This window comes from Poecilia reticulata, chromosome 6 (assembly GCF_904066995.2).
Source record: "Poecilia reticulata chromosome 6, P_reticulata-male-v2, whole genome shotgun sequence".
NCBI lineage: Eukaryota > Metazoa > Chordata > Actinopteri > Cyprinodontiformes > Poeciliidae > Poecilia > Poecilia reticulata.
Genome location: NC_088835.1, coordinates 30,169,309 through 30,189,981, shown reverse-complemented (window position 1 = coordinate 30,189,981; position 20,673 = coordinate 30,169,309). Strand labels below are relative to the sequence as shown.

The 20,673-nt window shown below is 38.7% G+C and overlaps 1 protein-coding gene across 1 annotated transcript; it reads left to right on the top strand.

The window, feature by feature from the left end:
- The first annotated feature begins 8,444 nt into the window (after positions 1 to 8,444).
- map1lc3b (microtubule-associated protein 1 light chain 3 beta) lies at positions 8,445 to 19,880 on the top strand. Its single transcript, XM_008436547.3, has 4 exons — positions 8,445 to 8,664; positions 15,908 to 15,963; positions 18,593 to 18,699; positions 19,481 to 19,880. Exons 1-4 carry the CDS (start codon positions 8,625 to 8,627, stop codon positions 19,680 to 19,682), a joined length of 405 nt encoding a protein of 134 aa, XP_008434769.2. The 5' UTR covers positions 8,445 to 8,624; the 3' UTR covers positions 19,683 to 19,880.
- The last annotated feature ends 793 nt before the right edge of the window (positions 19,881 to 20,673 follow it).

Below are 20,673 nucleotides of genomic sequence, written 5' to 3'. Positions count from 1 at the left end.
CAGAGGTGGAAAGCAGGTGCAGAGGGGATTAAGTGTTCTGCTGCCTCTGGTTACACAGAGCAGCCGATTCACGTTTGTGTGTCCGACTGACTGAAGCGAAGCGTTTACTGCAGAGTAAATGCAGATGAAGGACTAAAAGAGGCCATGTTATGTCATTACAGTGTGTTTGTGTGACAACAAGCTGTGATAATCAACTAATTATGGGAAACTGTCATGGCGGGAGGACACACAGCAAACAGGTCACTTATAAGAGATGCAGGAGCGCCAGAAACTGGAATCTTCTCAGTGAAAATCATTTGTTTTCAGATTCAAAAATACTTTATTGATCCCAAAGGGAAAGTAAATGTTATTGTAACTCATTAGCTCAAATTCAAAGAGTTATTGTAGATGCTGATGGTTGTTGGCAGGAAAGATCTCCCATAGGCTGCAACAGACTGGTGGCCTGTCCAGGGTGACCCCACCTCTCGTTAGCTGGAGAGGCACCAGCAACCCTCCCGACCCCACATAGAAAATGGATGGATGGATGGATGGATGGATCTCTCGTAGCAGTCTGTATTGCAGTGAGTTTGAAGATGCCTCTGACTGAAGACACTCTGTTTTCCCAACACAGTCCCATGAAAAGGATCGTCGGGGTCGTCCATAAAGTCATCTGTTGAGACTTCAGAGGTTCTTTACAGAAAAATCAGCATCATTTACACTGTAAAAAAAGAAGTACATTTTACAGTAAAATGTGGTTGGCAAAATTCCACTGTAAATTTATGGGTAAAATATTTTTTACTTTCATTGTTAGATGGCATCAATATTGATTTTGTGATTCAAATTGCTGCTAGAGTCGATGTTTTACTGTAAAAATGTTTTAACTTAAGGAAAATATTTTTTCTAAAATCAACATGAATACAACCTATAAAATGAATGTACACGTGTAAAATATATAAATGAGTGTTTTCACCAGTTAATCAGCAGCTTTAAATTCTTAATAGTTAACAGATGTTTCTTGTCAATTTTACTGTTTATCACTATTAAAAATACACATTTTTTTACAGTGTACTAGCTTGCATTAGTTTAGAGAGGCTGATCATCTGCTGAATAAATATTTAGTTTGGAGCTAAATTATTTCTAAGCCAATTATTTAGCTTTGTAAATTGTTTAGCCTGCTAACTATACATTTAGTTTGTACCTATAGTTTTTAAGCATATTATTTAGCTAACTGTTTAGTTTGTCAACTATTTGTTTAATCTACTAGCTAAATCTATAGGCTTAAAATGCTTATTTAGCAAGTTAGCAAAACAGTTAGCTTGCCAAGTATTTAGCTAGCAAGTAAAATATTTAGCTTATCTAAATGTTTGCTCTGTAAACTAAATATTTAGATTGGAACTAAATAGTTTTAAATCAAATTATTCAGCTAAATGTCTAGTTGATTAACTAAATGTTCATCATACAGCTAAATATTTAGAATTAAGGTAAGTATTCAAGTTGCTAACTACGTGGTTAGCTAGCAAGTAAAATATTTAACTTACTTGTTAGCTAAATGCTTCTTAGTGTCAAACTGGCATTCAAGACACTGTGGATTTACAAATTAAATATTTAGTTTGAAGATAAATAGTTTATAAGGATATAAACTATAGCTATAGCTAACTGTTGAGTTTATAAACTAGAAGTTCGCCCTGCTAGCTAAATATTTAACTGTTTAATTTGGAAACTGAATATTTAGCCCGCTACCCTGCCAGCATGCCTAGGTGGGCCCCATGTGGGGGAAAGGAGGGCTGACATGTGGGTCCCATATGGGTTTGTCCGCGGGTTCCATGGTGGCCTCACATGGGTTTGCCCATGTAGGGCCACAGCCTATGTGGGCCCTACCTGGGCCCTAAATGGGCAAACCCATGTGGGCTGTGGCCCTACATGGGTTTGTCCATGTAGGGCCACAGCCTACGTGGGCCCTATGTGGGCCCTAAATGGGCAAACCCATGTGGGCTGTGGCCCTACATGAGCAAACCCATGTGGGGCCACTGTGGAACCCGCAGCAAACCCATATGGGACCCATCTGGTCTGCCCTCCTTTTCCCCATATGGAGCCCACCTAGGCATGCTGGCAGGGTAGCTAATTATTTAGCTTGCTAGCTAAATATTTAGTTAGCAAGCTAAATATTTAGCTATTTAGCAAGCTAAATATTGCTAGGTATTTAGCTAGCAAGCTAAATATAGGTAGTAAAAAACGTTTCAACTTTTGGAGCTCAGAAATTTCCTTATTTTTTCTGAGGTTAAGAAAATCATTAGTTTGGTATAAATTTACTTCTTTTTTCTATGTACAATGAACCTTATTCACCATCGTAATTTAGATTTTTTTTCCCCCCCACTTGACATTATTTTCTGCTGCTCCACCGTCTCTACAAACACATGTATAGCTTTTCGTGGGGTTAAAGTTCAAGCCAAACTCTCTTGAACAGGACAGAAAACAAACCGCTCCGCATAAAAATAATTTTTAAAAAAACGAAACAGAAGACGCTCCTGTATCCGTCTCATTCCTGAGAACCAGGTAAAACTCGGAGCCTTCTCCCTGACCTTCGCTGCCATGGCAACATAACCGCTCTCTGCTTTCTAATTGCTGTTGTCTTGGCAACAGCGCACGCAACAAAAAAAAAAAAAAAGCGTCCAGAATCCTGAGTGTTTCCTGCTGCAGCGTCCCTCGCAGAAACGTCTCGAACCACACACGCATTTCTCCAAGCTGGCGCAGCAGAGCTGACCCTGAACCGCAGGCTGGGCTGTTTTTCTTTTAGCTTCACAGGAATAACTGCGAGGTTATCAATCGCCTTTTTTTTTCTTCTTGAGTTTCTGCCCTTTCGATGATGACATTTCACTTGCTTATTCTCAAAGGGGATTGAGTTCAAGGCGTATTGACTGTTAAAAATAAAAATAAAAAATAAACCGAAGAGGTTCTAAAATAATTAGTATTTCCTGGAGCAACGCCATAAACCTAAAGTCTAAATCTAATTCCTCTCCTTTAAAGCCTGAGGAGACCTTAGAGAGATGTTGACTGGGTCATAAAATAAATGGTTTATAAATATAAACTCTATCCATCCAGATGATGTTCCAGCAGGGAGAGGTTGCAGGGTTCAGCTTATTGAAAGAAAAAGATTTTCACCCTTAAAACAACTCATTTTTCCTGTATTTCTGCACAAAATAATCAGATGAATTCAAGTCAGTGGTGTCAGATCAACTCAGCTGAAACTACTGATCTGATCAAACTGATTGATTATTATTATTTATGTTATCATCTGGTTGGAAACCATGTGAGTTTTCAGAATCAGCTTTACAAGACTTTGATTTCATGCAACAACAAATAAACAAGTTAGTTTTCTCTTATTTGTACAGAGAAACTAAACCAAAAATACTTTTTGTGTTTTTACAGTGTACAAAAGCCTACATTTTAATAATGGCTGGTTACCGATCTTTAAAAATTCTGACCTGCCGATTCTGATTCTGCCCGATACCAATGAGATTTTTTTTTACTGAAATGTTGCTACATGTAGCAGAAATTCGCAGAGTTGTAAAACCTCTCCCACTGTAGAGCAGAAGAGAGGAGAAGATTTTTAGACCTCTGCTGGTCTAAAAAGGATGGTAGAAAAGTTGTCACATAGTCTTGCGTGCCGATACTTCGCATGCAAGTATCGGCTGATTACAGATTTCCCAAAATTAAGGAAATCGGCACCAATACATCGCTGCACTCCTAAATTATATATATATACATATATATATATATAGGGTATATATTTATATTTGCACAATTCAAATGTGCAAAAATGTGAATTGTTTCTCCAGAAACAATTCAGCTGGAGCTTCACTGTAAACCAACTACCTGTGTTTACCTTCACCTGGGTCTTAGCTACACTGGTATTGTTTTTCTTTCGTCGCTGCAACATATAGACTAGTGTCAACATTTCATTTCACACGTCTACACAGCTTACAGAGACCCCCTGTGAAATCACGCCACCCCCTGAAGAGCAGGAGGGAGGTCCAAGTATTCACAGCTAATATTTGATTGAGGGAAACAGGCGTCCGTCCTGTGACTCCTCCGCTCCTGCCTCGGTGCGTTATCACCTGTGTTTGACGCGCAGAGGTAGAGATGCTGCTTCGCTCTTTGGGCTCCGCACCGCTGGGGCAGAAACACAGCCTGACTGTGGGAGACGGTTTCTAACTGGCTTCATTTCTGCGCACGTACAAACACTCATGTTTCCCGATAACACGCTCGCGCACGAACACCTGACTGAGCCCCGGTCGGGGGGGGTTCAGGTGGAAGAGGGTCTCACAGGTGGAAGAGGGTCTCACAGCAGGGTGGACCTACAAATATAAAGTCTTTTGTTTATGAACGAGCAGAGTGAAACCAGCAGAGCTGATGTAACAGAAAATACTTTGAATCACCTGGAGAAAATCACACGAGGTGAGCTAGCTGCGTCTCTCTGTTCCACTTTTCTTTTCCTTTACCGTGAAATAACAATGACAGAGACACGTGACGATGTTTGTCCACAAACGTCACCATTCAGCCAAATAAACAAATAAACAAAAGAAACGTGTCTCTCCTCACTTCATCCGGGTTCATCGCCAACTTGTGGTGGATGATTGATATGGCAAATTGATCGGCATTCACATATTTTAATTAAAATATATTAGCATTTAAACTGTTATTTAAAAAAATTAATGTTGCGTTTGCATATACATATTAGAGAAATAAAAAAATAGCTAAAACGATAAGCTAGCTTTAGCACGTTAGCACAGCTAGTTGCTCCTAAAAGTTAGAATACTAGCAAGAGAAACAATTTTTTTTTTTAAAAAGTAAGAACAAAAATCACAAATGTAGATATGCTATAAAGCATCTAAATTAACAACAAAATTAAATCTTTAGTTGTTCTTCAGTCTGGCATTATTACTGCAGTAGAGCTAGGTGGATGCTGCAGGAATTTGATGGAAGTTAATAAATACTATTGTCACTGCAGTTTTTTTTGATGTCCAGAAAGAGGATAAAATGCCAGAGAACTGTAAAAAACAACAACACAGGAATACAAAAAAGATTCAAAATCAACTGTTTACTTGTTCCTGTGTATGTATAGGCTAGCATTAGCATTTTAGCACAGCCAGTTGCTGCTAACAGTTCGAAATAGTGACAAAGAACATTGCATTTTGAGAAGCAAAAAGAACAGCACAGCTATTCTCTATAGGATGGTAGAAAAGCTGCCACATAGACTTTTATTTTCTTTAAAAGTCTAAAAGAAATGAAAACATTTGGATTAATTTTATAGCACCAATTCACAAGAAATAGTCGTGAGGCATTTTGCAAAAAAGTGAATTCAATCCAATTGTACAGACAAATTCAGATCAATTACATACATTCAAAAATACCATTTTACAGCCCCTTAAACCACATATTAAAAAATGGTTTTCTTTGCTGCAGGTCTAACTTCCTGGAACATTTCACCCAACCGTATCTGGTTGGGTTGTCATAGGAACCCAACCAGAAATGCAACCCAGCCATCTTCTAACTGGCTGGGTTTGTTGTCCTCGTGTAGCAATGCCTCTCAAAATAACCACTAAATTAAACGTTGCACCAGCAATACCAGTCGTGAGTCTCCTAAAAACCTGAAGTCAACTTACGATTAAAGACGTTAGATTTTGTTTTGAAATAGGACAGCAGAAGTTTCCCACAGAAAAGCTGACTTCCTGCACACTCATCTGGTGTTTCCCTTTGTAACAATTACGATAAATAAACAGAAGTAACAGTAAATAACTGTAAATATAATTTTAATTTAATATTATTTCAGCAGGTCACTTCAGCGCCCCTCGCTCTGTGCTTTATGACCCATAAGAAACTCTAATTTTAATATTTTGCTTCAGAAAACCACATATTGGCTATTAATAAGTAAAAGGATCAGCTTCACTTTTATCAGGTATTTGTCTTAGGATGAATGATTCAAATAATTATCCAAAGTAGGAACAGAAACCTTTAAGTTGTTTGTGGAAAAAACAAAACAAAACAAAAAAACTTTTTTTTTGTCCTGTTTCAATGTAAATTTTTGTTAAATTAACTATATTTCTTTTTTTGTTTCTTTTTTATAGCTTCTTAAACATTTTTGTTTGCTAATCTTATTTTTTCTGTTTAATTGTTTTATTATTTTGTCCAAAAAGTCCACATTTATTTTATTGTATCCCTCTAGTATTAGTTATCATATGATTGTTATTTATATCATTTTTCTTCTTTTTTATTAAAACTTTTTTGCGTTTTGTTCAGTTTGCTATAAAAGTTGCCAACAATTAGAGGCTAATTGATCAAACTCCTGATTTATTCATCCCACCCCTCTTCCACCAAGTGATTTTGACATGTAAACTAATAAGATGTTTGTTGTTTTTTCAGTGTATTGGCTGAATGAAGATGCTCCTCCATGACCCCACAGCCGTTTCGGCTACAGCGGTCAAAGCGCTCCCCCTGCTGGTCAAACAGTGTCGCTGCAACCTGCCTGTTCAGGTTGTCACTTTAATGAGGATTTTTAACGATTTTTCAGATTTTAGTGGCGTTTTACCTACATGGTCAAATAAGGAGCCGATTTTAAAACTAAATTATTCTCATTATTACGTATTAAAAATAATTTATTTCAATTAATAGCTTTTAAATTAAATCCCCCTGCAGATAAATCAAATTACTTTTTTGTTCTCACCAGAAAGATTATCTTTACAAGCTGACTTTGAGTTATTATTATTATAATAATTTTTTAACATGCTGGTGCTGTCTTATCTTGGACATGACCCTGAAACTAAACCTCAGCATTTGACCGTTTTATATTCCGATTATAGTACTGTTACTCCTTTCTTAAAATTAACTGGTGATTTTTAATTAAGTATTTATTTTACTTGGACTTTAAAGAATCCATATATTTCAGATAGATCATATGTAACCAGGTTTCTGTTTGACTCATTTGCAGATTAACTTTAGCTTTGAATATATGCCTTAAAAACCAAACTGATTAATTAAAAAGAGCTCAAATACAATTAAACTAAAATATTTTAGCTGGTTTCTGTTCATCATTGTGATATTAGTTGGCTGTTTGTGCTTTTGCAGTAAATTAAATTAAATTTAAATGAATCAAATGGAAATAAACTTTTTGAATTCGACCTTTTGTATTAAATAAAAAGTTACGACTTTATTCGTTAATTGGTGCCTTTTAATGAATAAATCAAATTAGTCAAACTTTAGTGATTCTGAATTATTAAAATGAAACAGTCCAACAGTAATCAACTTCCATCCATCCATTTATTCATCCATCCATTTATTCATCCATCCATTTTCTGTACACCCTAGTTGTCCCTAGTGGGGTCGAGTGCTGGTGCCTCTCCAGCCAACGTTTCGGGCGAGAGGCGGCGTCACCCTGGACACGTCTGTCGCAGGCAGGGCATAATCAACTTCCAATTTGTCCCGTTTACATTGTACATTTTTAATTTAAAATTTTTTTTATTGAACTTAATTTGAATTTGTATGTTTTGAGTGCAACAAAATGCATCTTCAGAGTGATTTCAGTTGTTAGTTTGCAAATAAACTGAACTGGAGTGATTTTATTTAATTTATGTACAAGGAAACTAACCTAAATCTGAATTTAACCCACTGTGATGCAGTGTATAGGCTTATCAATCAATCAATGAATCAATTAATGAATGAATGAATCAATCAGTCCGTTTATTCATTGATTTAACAAAAGTCATCATCAACTCACAAACAAAGATTACTTTATGCAGATTCAGAAGTGAGTGAATCTGGAATACTTCAGATTACAATAAACAATATACAAATAATGATGGACACATAATAATAAAAACAATATTTTTTTTATCCTGAAATGGGATAAAAGCTTCTAGGACAGTTCTGTAAAGAGATCTTTCAGTATTAAGATACATTTGAGATGCTGCAGGATGAACATCAATGATTGTTCAAAAATCTGTCTTGTAATCCGATTTGCAAAACTGATTTTCATTTTCCCAAACGGGCTCATGACTGAGCAGCACAGACTTTGTCAGCTCTTTGGACAGCACTGTAACAGTGAAAAGTAAAAACACATATTTTGACAGAATTTTAGTCTCGTTTGAGCAACAGCAGCATCAATAAAATAATCATCGTACTGCGATTAAACTGTCTGTTTCATTCCGTTAAACGCCTAGAGGGTCTAATTAGCACCATATATAAGTTGATGGGTGAAAACGTTAAATTAATCATGTCTAATTAGTTCAGTTCTGTGTGTATTGATCTTATTTATCCACATCTTTAGCTGCATTAAGCTAAACTAAACGGAACTGAATTGAAGCGGTGACCAGCCAATGGGAGACGCGGAAGGCTGCGTGACGTCAGAGGTCAGCTGACAGGTTTGTTTTGTTTGCCAGAGCGATAAAAACAGAGCGAGGCAGGAAGGAAGCGACGACATTAAAGCAGCTCTGAACTCAGCCACCAGGACGACCTCCACGTTTCATAAAGCCTTCGCTTTTCTTTCTGGCATTAAGTTTATGTTTTATTTCTTTTTGTTTTGTTTGTTTGTTTTTGGCTTTTATCCCGTGTTGACTCTGCTTTTTAACGCCGCCAGCTGACTTTGACGCAATATGTCTTCAGAGAAAACCTTCAAACAAAGAAGGACCTTCGGTGAGTCTCTGCTTCTTTTACGACCTGCTGCCCTGTTTTCTGTCAGGTTACATCTGCACACACGTATACGTTTCAAAAATAACTGTAATTTCTCTGCGTGCAGCAGGGATATTTCTGACCATTGGTGTGTCTGTGTGAGCTGATTTAGGCCTCCGACATTCGTCAGTGCTGCTGCGGGGGTTAAATGAGGGTTTAAATGTGGGATGGGGGCTGTTTGCTGCACAGCCTGGCCTCCCTTTATCTCGCTCTCTCTGGTGTTTACTTGAATGTGAGCAGAGGCAGGAAAACAAAGTGGTGTCGAAATGCAGAGCAGAGAGGAGGAGAGCTGCAGGATTGGGGGGCAGAAGACAAGAATTTCCTTTGTGGGTCAGTTTGTTCACCAGGTTTGGTATTTATTTTGATCAGCTGTGGAGATAAACAGAAGATTGCTCAAATTCCACTTTGGCTTTTGTTTCTTTAAAATTGTTATCATTCTGTTAAGAATGTAAACTAAAGATGATGCACTGATGTGGCTGTTATCGGTCAAAACCGATTTTCCGCTTTCCATGAGGCCTGACCTGCTGATTCTGTTAGTCTAAACTTTGTTTTAACACAACAAAATCTATATAGATTATGAAATGTAGCAAAATTATTTGCAGATTGCACAACAACCAGTTTCTACAGTTATTTGTTTTTATTTGTACGTCACATTTAAAAGCAACTTGAAAGTGAAAAATTAAACATTTTTTCAAGATAGTTTGTCATCATATTTACTTCTGCATGTTGCAGTCAGACCAGCCATGATAAATTTAGTTTTGTTAAATTGTCTCAGTAATTATTGCGATAAATGATAATGTTGTTTTGAGGCCATTTTCAAGTAATGTATTGATAATTGCAAAAATAATGCAAGTTTTCCCCCTCAAAGACCAACAAACTTTAATTTTGTGAGTTTTAATTTAAGAACTGGAAGATGCAAAAAAAACCCATAACAACCAGAAATGATAAATAAAAACTACATGCAATGAAAACCACAAACAAAATGGGGTTTATCTGACTCAATTTAATTCAATGTGTTTAATTGCCTGTTGCTACATGCTGAGGTACAAAACAAAAATGTAGCTTTTAGGTCCTAGATATAAAAAAAATCAAACGCATAAAAGACAGAATTATTTAATAGCAAACATAACATTGGACCAGATTCAATCCAGACCAAAAAAGTGGGATTGTTTAGATATTTTATGCATTTAAGGAGCAGTGGGGGATAAAAATCCAGACGTTTTGAGACGTGGGATAAAGCGCTCTCCATAATTGTACAAGATAAAATTCAATGACTAAAACAGTCTGATTATAATGAGAGTATATTTTTCTCATGCTTTCTTAGTATATTGTACTTTTCAATAGTAAAAACTTGAAAAGTTTAGCTGACAACTTCAAATAGTCCAGATTAGTAAAGACCTCCCACCCAAAACAATCCCAAAAGCTAAAAAAAGAACAACGGCCTAATTTTAAAGCCTAATAAAACATTTTCCAAAAAATCTGCATGGCCTCCTTCATTAAAAACAAAACTCCAGCTCCTTGTTTTCGACACGTCGAAGCTGTTGGTGTGAAAGAAAAAGATCCTGAACAGAACCTCCAGCCCTGGAAATGTTTTCCCAGCAGGGCTATTAATAACTGACCTGTGGCGCAGCGTCATGTCGCCGGTCCAGAATTACTCAACTTGTGCGTGAGGGGCAGCCCAGCAAACAGAAACACAGCGTCACGTGTGGGGAAGCACATTTCTGTGACTCACATGGTGCAACTTCATGTTCAGAACCGCAGCTGGTTCTGAGGTCCAAACGTTCAGAACCATCCGGACCATTAGTAGGGCGATCAGATTAATCAGATTAAAATAACTGGCACATTCTGCAAACGTTTTAACCACTTTAGTGTTTTAATACAATAGAAATGCATAAAAAATATGATGATTTATGTAAATAATAAACATTTTATTGCCTAAAATGACTTAACAGTTTTCCTTTAGTGATCATTGGTAGCAACATAAACTCGGCTTTTTCTGCTTGACTTAACAATGTATGGCTGATTTATTTATTTATTTAACTTATTTACTGATTATTTGAATAGCAAAATGTGATTTAATAAATTCACAAATATATTTTCCACAGAATTTGAACCAGGTGAAACTAAAACCGTAGCACTTTAAAAGTGCTAGCTAGAACATATTAACAAACAAAGAAGGTTTTCCTTCATCTTTAAAGCAAAATGTTTATCCTTTGGGTTTCATTAGTGGTCTAAATGCATGATTCTTTCTTCAAATAGCCTTTTGAAGAGTCTGTGTACTCTGTTAATGATTAATTGATTACTAAATGAACGATTAATCACAATTCTTTCACCCCTGATAAAGTCTCTCCGGCGAGTTTTTCTTCTTGCCATCTGGAAAACGTCCAAATGGAAACACATCTGACTTGTTCGAAGAATCCTTTCACATCCATTCTGAAGTAAATATTTGCTGACTAATTCTCATCCTTCCTCACGATTAATCGTTTCAACCCTACAACGTCACTGGTTGTTGTTGTGACTAAACCCTGCTGATGTATTTGACGTTGCGAGTTGCAGCTGCTGGTTTGTTGGTTTAGCAGCTGTGATGAACGGATGAGGAACTTCTGACTCGACTCATTCGCAGGTTGTGAAACACAACAGAAACACGTGAGAGAAGCCGAGAAAACGTCTCCAGGGCGAAGGCTTCCCGCTCGGCGTTTGTCTGAATGCTGCTGACTCAGAGGCTTTGCAGGTCATGAGAGCCTGACTCTGTTCTGGACTGAAACCCGATCACCGTTTTTACATTTCCTTTGTGCCGGCGTGAAAACGGCCTGAAGGAAGCGGCCGTTCAGTCTCATCTCTGACCACACAGTCAGTCGTCCTGAGTAAACATTTTGTTTGGAGACGGTCACAAGACCGAAGCGGCAAACTGAGACGACACAACTTGATGTTGCAAACCGTTTCTGATTCATTCGCCCATCTGATTGGTTTGATTCAATTAAAGTTCAAAGTTCAGCTGTTTATCAGTCTGTATGTAAATTTCCTGGTCGTGAATAAACAAACTAATTTCCTGACTCTGGACCTTTAAAATTGGTCTAATTTGATGTATTTTGATGAAACGGAACTAAAAATGCACCAATTGGGAGAAGCTGATTCTAGCTTCTTTTAAAAAGTTTGTTTTGCTTTCTGTTAAACATCTCAGCTGCTACAACATACCTGCAGGGTTGGCATCCATAGAATATTGTTCACCATTTATTGTGAAAAAACTATCCATCCATCCATCCATCCATCCATTTTCTTTACTCCCTTGTCCCCTAATGGGGTCAGGAGGTGCTGGTGCCTCTCCAGCTAATGTTCCGGGCGAGAGGCGGGGTCACCTGGACAGGTCACCAGTCTGTCGCAGGGACACACAGGACAAACAACCATGCACACACACACTCACACCTAGGGACAATTTAGACAGACCAATTAACCTGACAGTCATGTTTTTGGACCATGGGAGGAAACCGGAGTACCTGGAGAAAACCCACCATGCACAGGGAGAACATGGAGACTCCATGCAGAAAGACCGGGGCCGGGAATCGAACCCAGAACCTTCTTGCTGCAAGGCAACAGCTCTACCAACTACACCACTGTGCAGCCCGTGAAAAAACTATTGTGATGAAATTTTCTGTTGCCGTTTCCATAAATGTCAGTTTGTTAAACAGTTATTTTCACTTTTTTCTGCACTGATTTTTCCACAAGAGCATTAATAAATATCAGTAAATTCAAAAATATGATGAAATGAAATCTGTGTTTACAGTTCAGTGATTTACATCACGTCTCTTAAAGTAAGTGGCTGCCGGAACGAGCTTATCTCAAATAGAAATGATTTATTTTAAGAAGCGGTCTTTGTGTTTGTGGTCTTGCAGTCACAGCAAAACGGTTCACTAAAAAACGTGGTAAATAATTATACAAGGCTGCCGCAAAAATATTGTGGTGAAATTCTAAGTCCACATCGCACCAAATATTTCATATGTAGTGATTCATTAATGCAACGATTGCAATTCAGTAGCAGCTCTGTTATTGATAGTTGTTCAGCTAACTAAGTGTAACTTTTACTTGTTGTTCTTGTTCAAATTGGATCTCATCGGTTCAATTAAACGTCATTAAAGCGTAATAAAATACTTCATCACTTTCAGGTACGTCGTTAACCACAGAAACTTATTCAGAGGGAAACGCAGCAGAAAGGCTAAAGTCTCAATCAATCCACATTTTATTTGTATAGCACATTTCAGCAGCAAGGCATTTCAAAGTGCTTTACATAATTAAAATAAAAACGGCATGTGGCATTGAATAAACAGTGAGAGAGATTTTGAAAAAGATAAAAACATTAAAACCCCTTTTAGGACTTTAGTTAAACGTCGTTTAACTGGGACTCTAACCCTCTGGGACTTTAGTCAAAAACACCGTTTGACAAGGACTCCAACCTCCAGGTTTTTGGTTGAAACGCCGTCAACTGGGACTCTAAACCCGTAGAACCTCAGTTAAACGTCGTTTAACTGGGACGTTTTCCGGGGGGCTTTACATCATTAAAACGGAAACGGTGAGAGAAATGAAAAGAAATTAATAAAAAGATGAAAAGTAGAGATAAAAACATCGAAGACATCAAAACCGGCTCTCTAACCCTAATCTAGCCATAAGCAACTAAAACTGGTGGGTTTTAAGTTTAGATTTAAAGGCTCTCAGCGTTTCAGCTGTTTTACAGTTTTCTGGAAGTTTGTTCCAAATTTGTGGTGCATAGAAGCTGAATGTTGCTTCTCCTCGTCTGGTTCTGGTTCTGGTTCTGGGGATGCTGAGCAGAACCAGAACCAGAAGATCTGAGGGGTCTAGACGGTTGGTACAGCAATAACAGATCTTTAAGGTATTGTGGTGCTAAACCGTTCAGTGATTTATAAACTAACATAGTTTATAAACTATGTTAGTTTATAAAGTCTAATCTCTGAGCTACAGGGAGCCAGAGGTGGGACTTTAAAACTGGTGTTATGTCTCTATCTTCCTGGTTTTAGTGAGAATGAATTGAGAAAATGTGGCTTCATCTTTACCGTCTAGGAAAAAAAAGGATTTATAACAAAATCATAAAGAGCCCCAAAAATGGCAGAATGGATCGATTAACTGTTAAGCAGCAATTAATAATTTCTGCTCCTGTTTGGTTGCTCTAATTTAGAGGTTAAACTGTGGGGCGCCACCCCGCCGTGCCACTGCAGGGGGGATGAATGAAAACAACGATGAACGCTGTGTGTGCTAAAACCTCCTCCCCCCGGTCACACACCAGAAAGTGTTTGGGAACCACTGGGGGTGGGGGGGCAGAAAGTGTTTGGGATCCGCTGGGGGGCCAGAAAGTGTTTGGGAACCACTGGGGGGCCAGAAAGTGTTTGGGATCCACTGGGGGCCAGAAAGTGTTTGGGATCCACTGGGGGGGCAGAAAGTGTTTGGGATCCGCTGGGGGGCCAGAAAGTATTTGGGATCCACTGGGGGGGCCAGAAAGTGTTTGGGAACCACTGGGGGGCCAGAAAGTATTTAGGATCCACTGGGGGGCAGAAAGTGTTTGGGATCCACTGGGGGGGCCAGAAAGTGTTTGGGAACCACTGGGGGCCAGAAAGTATTTAGGATACTGGGGGGGGCAGAAAGTGTTTGGGATCCGCTGGGGGGCCAGAAAGTGTTTGGGAACCACTGGGGGCCAGAAAGTATTTGGGAACCACTGGGGGGCCAGAAAGTATTTGGGATTCACTGGGGGGGTGGGGGGGCCAGAAAGTGTTTGGGAACCACTGGGGGCCAGAAAGTATTTGGGATGACTGGGGGGGGCAGAAAGTGTTTGGGAACCACTGGGGGGCCAGAAAGTGTTTGGGATCCACTGGGGGCCAGAAAGTATTTGGGATCCACTGGGGGGGCAGAAAGTATTTGGGATCCACTGGGGGGGCAGAAAGTGTTTGGGAACCACTGGGGGGGGGGGGCAGAAAGTTTTTGGGGTCCACTGGGGGGGCCAGAAAGTGTTTGGGAACCACTGGGGGCCAGAAAGTATTTAGGATACTGGGGGGGGGCAGAAAGTGTTTGGGATCCGCTGGGGGGCCAGAAAGTGTTTGGGAACCACTGGGGGCCAGAAAGTATTTGGGATCCACTGGGGGGGCCAGAAAGTATTTGGGATTCACTGGGGGGGTGGGGGGGCCAGAAAGTATTTGGGATCCACTAGGGGGGGCAGAAAGTGTTTGGGATCCACTGGGGGGCCCAGGAGAAACGGTTTGGGATCCACTGCTCTAATTTGAGTTTTAATTCAGATTTCTGTTTAATCTTTTCTTTTAATTATTTTACCTTTAAACAAAAGCAGATTTTAAAGTTTCAGAGATTGGGTGCAGGGCTGCAACTAACAATTATTTTAGTTATTAACTGATTAGTTGTAAAAGTAAAAATGTAAAAAAAAAAAAAAAAATTGGCACGTTCTGTGGATTTTTCACCAAATCGCTTAATCTTATTTTATACAATGTAATAAAAATGTAAGTAAGCAAATGGTTCAATTCGTTTTTAAATAAGAAAATAAATATTTTAATGCCTAAAATGTAATAATAACGCTCCTGCATGAATATTTGATCACATGTAGCAGCTAAAAATGTCCTAATAAAATCAACATGCTCAGGCTGATCTGCTGATTATTTTTTAAATTAACTGATTCAATAATTGGATAGAAAAACCTTCTTAAAAGGTGCAAACTGTTTTTATCTGAAATGCAAAATGAAAACATCTTTGGTTCAGTTTTGGCTTGATTTCTGCTCTGAGTATGTTGTTCTTTTAGAAAATGGCCTTTTTTGAGTTTAAATACTTCAGTTAATGATTAATTGATTTCTAAATGAGTTGGTTATTTCAATTATCAATTAATCGCTCCAGCCTTAATAAAGTAGTTCTGCCAGCGGTTCCCTCCGTCTTGCAGGAATCGATCCTCCTTCCTGCAGAGTTTTGCATGTTTGCTCTCTTGTTGCCATAAACATGTCAGCCTCTCTGCTGAGCTCGGCCTCCTGCTGCCATGTTGGCACCAGTTTAAATATTGGATTTGCAAACATCACATTTAAATTGTAGCGTAAACCTGTTGAACCAGTTTGCTGTTTATTATGATGCAGAACAACATGTTTGGATTTCCCCTCCTCCTCTCTGCTAACGGCTCATTCTGGTGCTTCTTTCCTGTTTTCTCGCCCAACAGAGCAGCGAGTAGAAGATGTCAGACTGATCCAGGAGCAGCACCCCAACAAGATTCCTGTGAGTTCAGCTGACAAAGTAAAACTGAAACTAGTGTCTGGGTTTTTTTGTTTTTTCTTTTTGAAACGCTCACAGGAAGACGAGACGCTTCCTGCAGCAAAAGCTTCACCGACCGCACACTTCCTGGGCGATCACCTTCGCTCTCCTCTGTCTGTCTGACAGGTTTCTGTTTTTCTCCTCTTTTATTTATCAGAGCTTCCGGAAACTGCTGCAGATCAAAATAACCTAGAAAGTGTGCATTTCCTATGAAGATGCTGAAAATGGCAAAAGCTTTTGCAGCCGTCATGAACTGAGAAACACAAGACATTTTATAGTGTTGTTCTCAATTCTGCCACAGGATGTCGCTGTTTCCCCCGTTTCCGTGGGGTGAAAAATGCATCAAAAGCTGGATATTATAAAAAGTATGAAGGTTATGAATACCAAGAGATATATCCGTCATCAGGAGAGCATGCTGAATAGCATAAACGTTAAATGGTGAAAATGGCACAAAGTGTGCAGGAGAAGAAGTGCGGCGAAATTTACGGAGCAACCAGAAAAGTGGAACTAATCAAAGTGATAGTTTATTTTAGGGCTGAAACAAATAATTGTGATTAATCAACAATTGAAATAATCATCAACTAATTCAGTTATCTATTAATCGTTAACTCATAAAAGGGCCATTTAATGAAAGAACAACACACTCAGAGCAGTAATTAAGCCAAAACTGTACAAACATTTATACATTTAATATTAAAAACTCCTTGTTGGTAAATATGTTTTTCTCCTAGTGGCATTTTTAGCTTCAGTCAGTTTGAATTCAGTAAAGCAAATCTTGTATTTAGAAACTTTTACTTCCCAACTATTAATTAGTTAATTAATAAACTAATCATAGATCACCCAGATACTTTATAGCAGAAAAGGTAAATGGCATTTTTTAAACTGAAGATTCATCCTTTGCTACAAATGAGCCACTAAAGGAGTGGATTTTAAGAAACATAATGTTTTATCAAAAAAGGATTGGATTGTTTATTTGCATCCATTAATGTATTTCTAATATTGCACAAATAGGTTAAAAGGAAATATCTCCCTTTTTCTTATGATTAATCGGCAGAATAATCAATAGATTAATCAATAACAGAGTAAACATTATTTAATTCATCTGTGAGGTCGATTCTTGCTAAGCCACCAGAAAGCAGAAGCTCACTTTGTGCTGCAGCGACTCGTCGTATCATCAGCAGATAGAGTATCAGCTCTGCTGTCCATCTGCTGCCTGCAGCGGCGCTCCCCGCCCCTCCATCTCTGCTTCCTGTTGGGTCCTGCGCTGTGAACCTGCCGGGTCACAGCGGAGGCAGAAGAGCTGCGTCGCTGTAACGGAACACCATGAAGACGAGGCGGCGGCTCATGTTCCAAACAAACCCTGAGCGAAACTTGGATTAATCCAGAGTTTAAAAATAAAAATCCTCTCACAACGAGATCGAGCTGGATGGACTTCTGTCCATTCAGAGTAATTCTTGCTTTCCTTCTCTGCGTTCTGGTCAGTTTTCAGAAATACTGACTCATTGAAGTTTTCCGCATTCTGTCACAGTGCAACCAAACGAAAGCAACGACTTTAGAGAAGCAACTGGACATGAATCGCAATACTCAGAAAAATAGAGTTTGCAGATTAAAATGCTGATGACAAGGCAGATAGAAGAAGAAACCAAACGAGATGTTTGCTTCCTTACACTGCCAGCTATTTTTCTTTATTTTAGCATTAACTTCTGCTAGTTTTTAGTGGTTTAACATTAACTTACCTTTTCTGTTTAGCATTAGCTTCTGCTAATTGTTTTAAGTATTTAGAAGTTTAGAATTATCTTCTGCAATTTTTTTTATGCTTTTAACAGTTTAATATTAGCTCATGTAAATGATCTGCATTTATGTTTTTAGCGGAGCTAAGATTCTTCTTGTGTTTGGATTAGCGGTTAGCGAAGCTAACTTTTTGGTTAGCTGTGTTCTGACAATAACTAATGCCCACTTTCATGGCAAACAGCCACAACTCCATTACGACCCTGGCGGCCATTTTGAAAAATGTTCAGCAGAAAAAGGAAAATATATCTGATTTTTAAGGTTCAAAATATGTAGGCTGTGATTTGACAACAAACACATTCATCTAATTGGGAGTTTTAGTGCAAAATGTATTTCCACCCATGGCAGCCATCTTGAATAACTAAAAAATATTATGTTTCTATGTTCCAAATATGCATGATTTAACACAAGAAGTATAAATATGTGATAAATATTGGTAAATTTAGTTGAAAAAATAATTTTTTTCCGGAATTTTTCAGTTTTTTTTAATTGTAACTTTGTGTCAAGTTATGTTTTAGTATCTGCTGTTAAATAATTATCTGCTGCATTAATAGAGTCAGCTGGGTCAGAGGTTCACACAGCTTCTGCATTTCAGTGAAATGAAAACGGACAACATCTTCTGGCTTCTGATTTTAAATGTTTTAGTAGAAATAAGAATATTTTTAATGGATCTGCAGCCGCATTCCTTTGGTTTCTGCACAAACTCAGATCTATTTAAAGTGTTCTGGTTGTTTCTGGCCCACTGGGTCTGACTGCTGGAGAATCCAGAATGAATATGATTGTTTCCTGTTTTCTGCTCCTGCAGGTCATCATTGAGCGATATACAGGAGAAAAGCAGCTGCCCATCCTGGATAAAACCAAGTTCCTGGTACCGGACCATGTCAACATGAGCGAACTCATCAAGATCATCCGGTATAAACATTTAATCAGCACTTCCTGCTTCAGTCCTTTCTGTTTTCACCTTTTATCCAATTCTTTTGTTGCTTTATTTTCCTTTTTATGTTGCTTTTAAGCAAAATCTGATGGATTTAGGGCCTGAAATGCTTTAAAGTTCCCAAACCTGCACCTATATGCTGGTTGTCAGTGTCTCTAACAAGTCCGTTATGATGGAGTTTCATAATTTAGCCTGAAACTATGAAGTGGAAAGAAACAGATTCTTGGCAAAGAAAAATCTTAAGTATTGCACGTGTTTGTATTCAGCCATTTTGAAAAGGTTTAAAGAGGAAAACATATTTCAAAATTCCTTTTAAATATTTCTAAAGTAGCGTCAGAGAACTGATCTCCATGAAATACTTTAGTAATGTGCCGTATATCAATCAACCATCTGAAAACTCTACTTTTTTTAGAGGCAGATCCCTAAAACAGCAGAAAATGGGCAGAACTGAGCAGAATCTCATTATCCAGGAATGATTTAGTGAAAAAAATGTAATGAACATGTTTATGTGGGCTTTGGACCGATCCTCACCTGTTCAGGGAAGCACACCTTTAAAAAATCAGCAGTGACTTCAACACATGCAGGTAAAGGTTTGATGGAAAAGTCGACATGTTGATGGGACCTGAAATTAGAGAAGGGAAAACAAAAAAGGAAAAATAGAAAAACAAAAGAAGGAAAGATGAGAAAGACACTGTATGCTGATGAAACCTTCCTTTTTCTCATCAGTTTTCTGCTGTCATGTCTCTGTCTGCCCACCAGGAGGCGCCTCCAGCTGAACTCCAACCAGGCCTTCTACCTGCTGGTCAACGGCCACAGCATGGTGTCCGTGTCGGCGCCCATCTCTGAGGTGTACGAGCGCGAGAAGGACCAGGACGGCTTCCTGTACATGGTGTACGCCTCCCAGGAGACGTTCGGCCGCCACAGCCGGGGCCCCTGGGGGCCCTCGCCTCCGGTGCTGTAGCTCCATGGCTGTATTTATGACCAGGTGTTTATACGAGGTCACATCTCTATGGATCCATTTATATAAATATATACATAAACCGTTATTAAGCCCAGCTGTATGGTTGGAGGTTCAATAGGAAGCAGCTCCTGGTTCTCCTGTTGTTTTCATGCAGGATTTTATTCAAAGTTTAGGGATTTTCTTTTTTTTAATTTTTTTTTTAGAAACTCTGGAGTAGATGTTTATTGCCCGCTGTTTCCTGATTCCCATCATGCTCCCATTTTTATTCCCGTCTCTCCCTTCCTCTCGCCGTAACGGCTTCGCTCTCGAAACAGACGGTCGTTTGCGCAAAATAAACGGAAATCTAAGCGATAATGTGCAGCTTTTTTTAGGAGCGTCACCAAGTCGAGTTGTGGACCCACTACAAGAAGCTGCTGATGATGATGATGATGGCGCCTGTGAGGAAGGGCGGGGGTGTCTTTGTCTTCTTCTTCCCTCGTTTCATTTCTTCGTTAAAAACTCCCAGAAGTTGGGAGCGCTGCGATCGTGGGAATCAAACGCCTCCCCGGTGGGTTTGTTTTAAAGGGCTGAACGCGCTCCTCCTCCTCTTCCTCCTCCTCCTCATCTTCATCATAACATGTTGAGGTTTAGCTGCTTTATACTGAAGTGTTATTATTGTTTGTTTTATTTAATGTGCTTTTATTCCATGGTTTTGTAAAGGTGATCTGTTACAGAGGTCATTAAATCCAGCAATATCTCACAGCATCCTTTATGTATTTATGTTGGTCTTTTGTAAACAATAAAAACATGCAAAATATTATTGTCTTTAGTTTTTGGGAGTAAAAACATCCTTAAAGATCTGCTTTGTTTTAAAGACCTGCAGCTGAAACCAAAAACGTCCTTTTTTCTGTATGAAGTTTAATTTGAACAAACGTCTCCAGTTTTCATAGAAATCTGTTTGATAAAAGCAGGAAAATTTAGTGAGATAAAATATATTTATATTTTTACAACT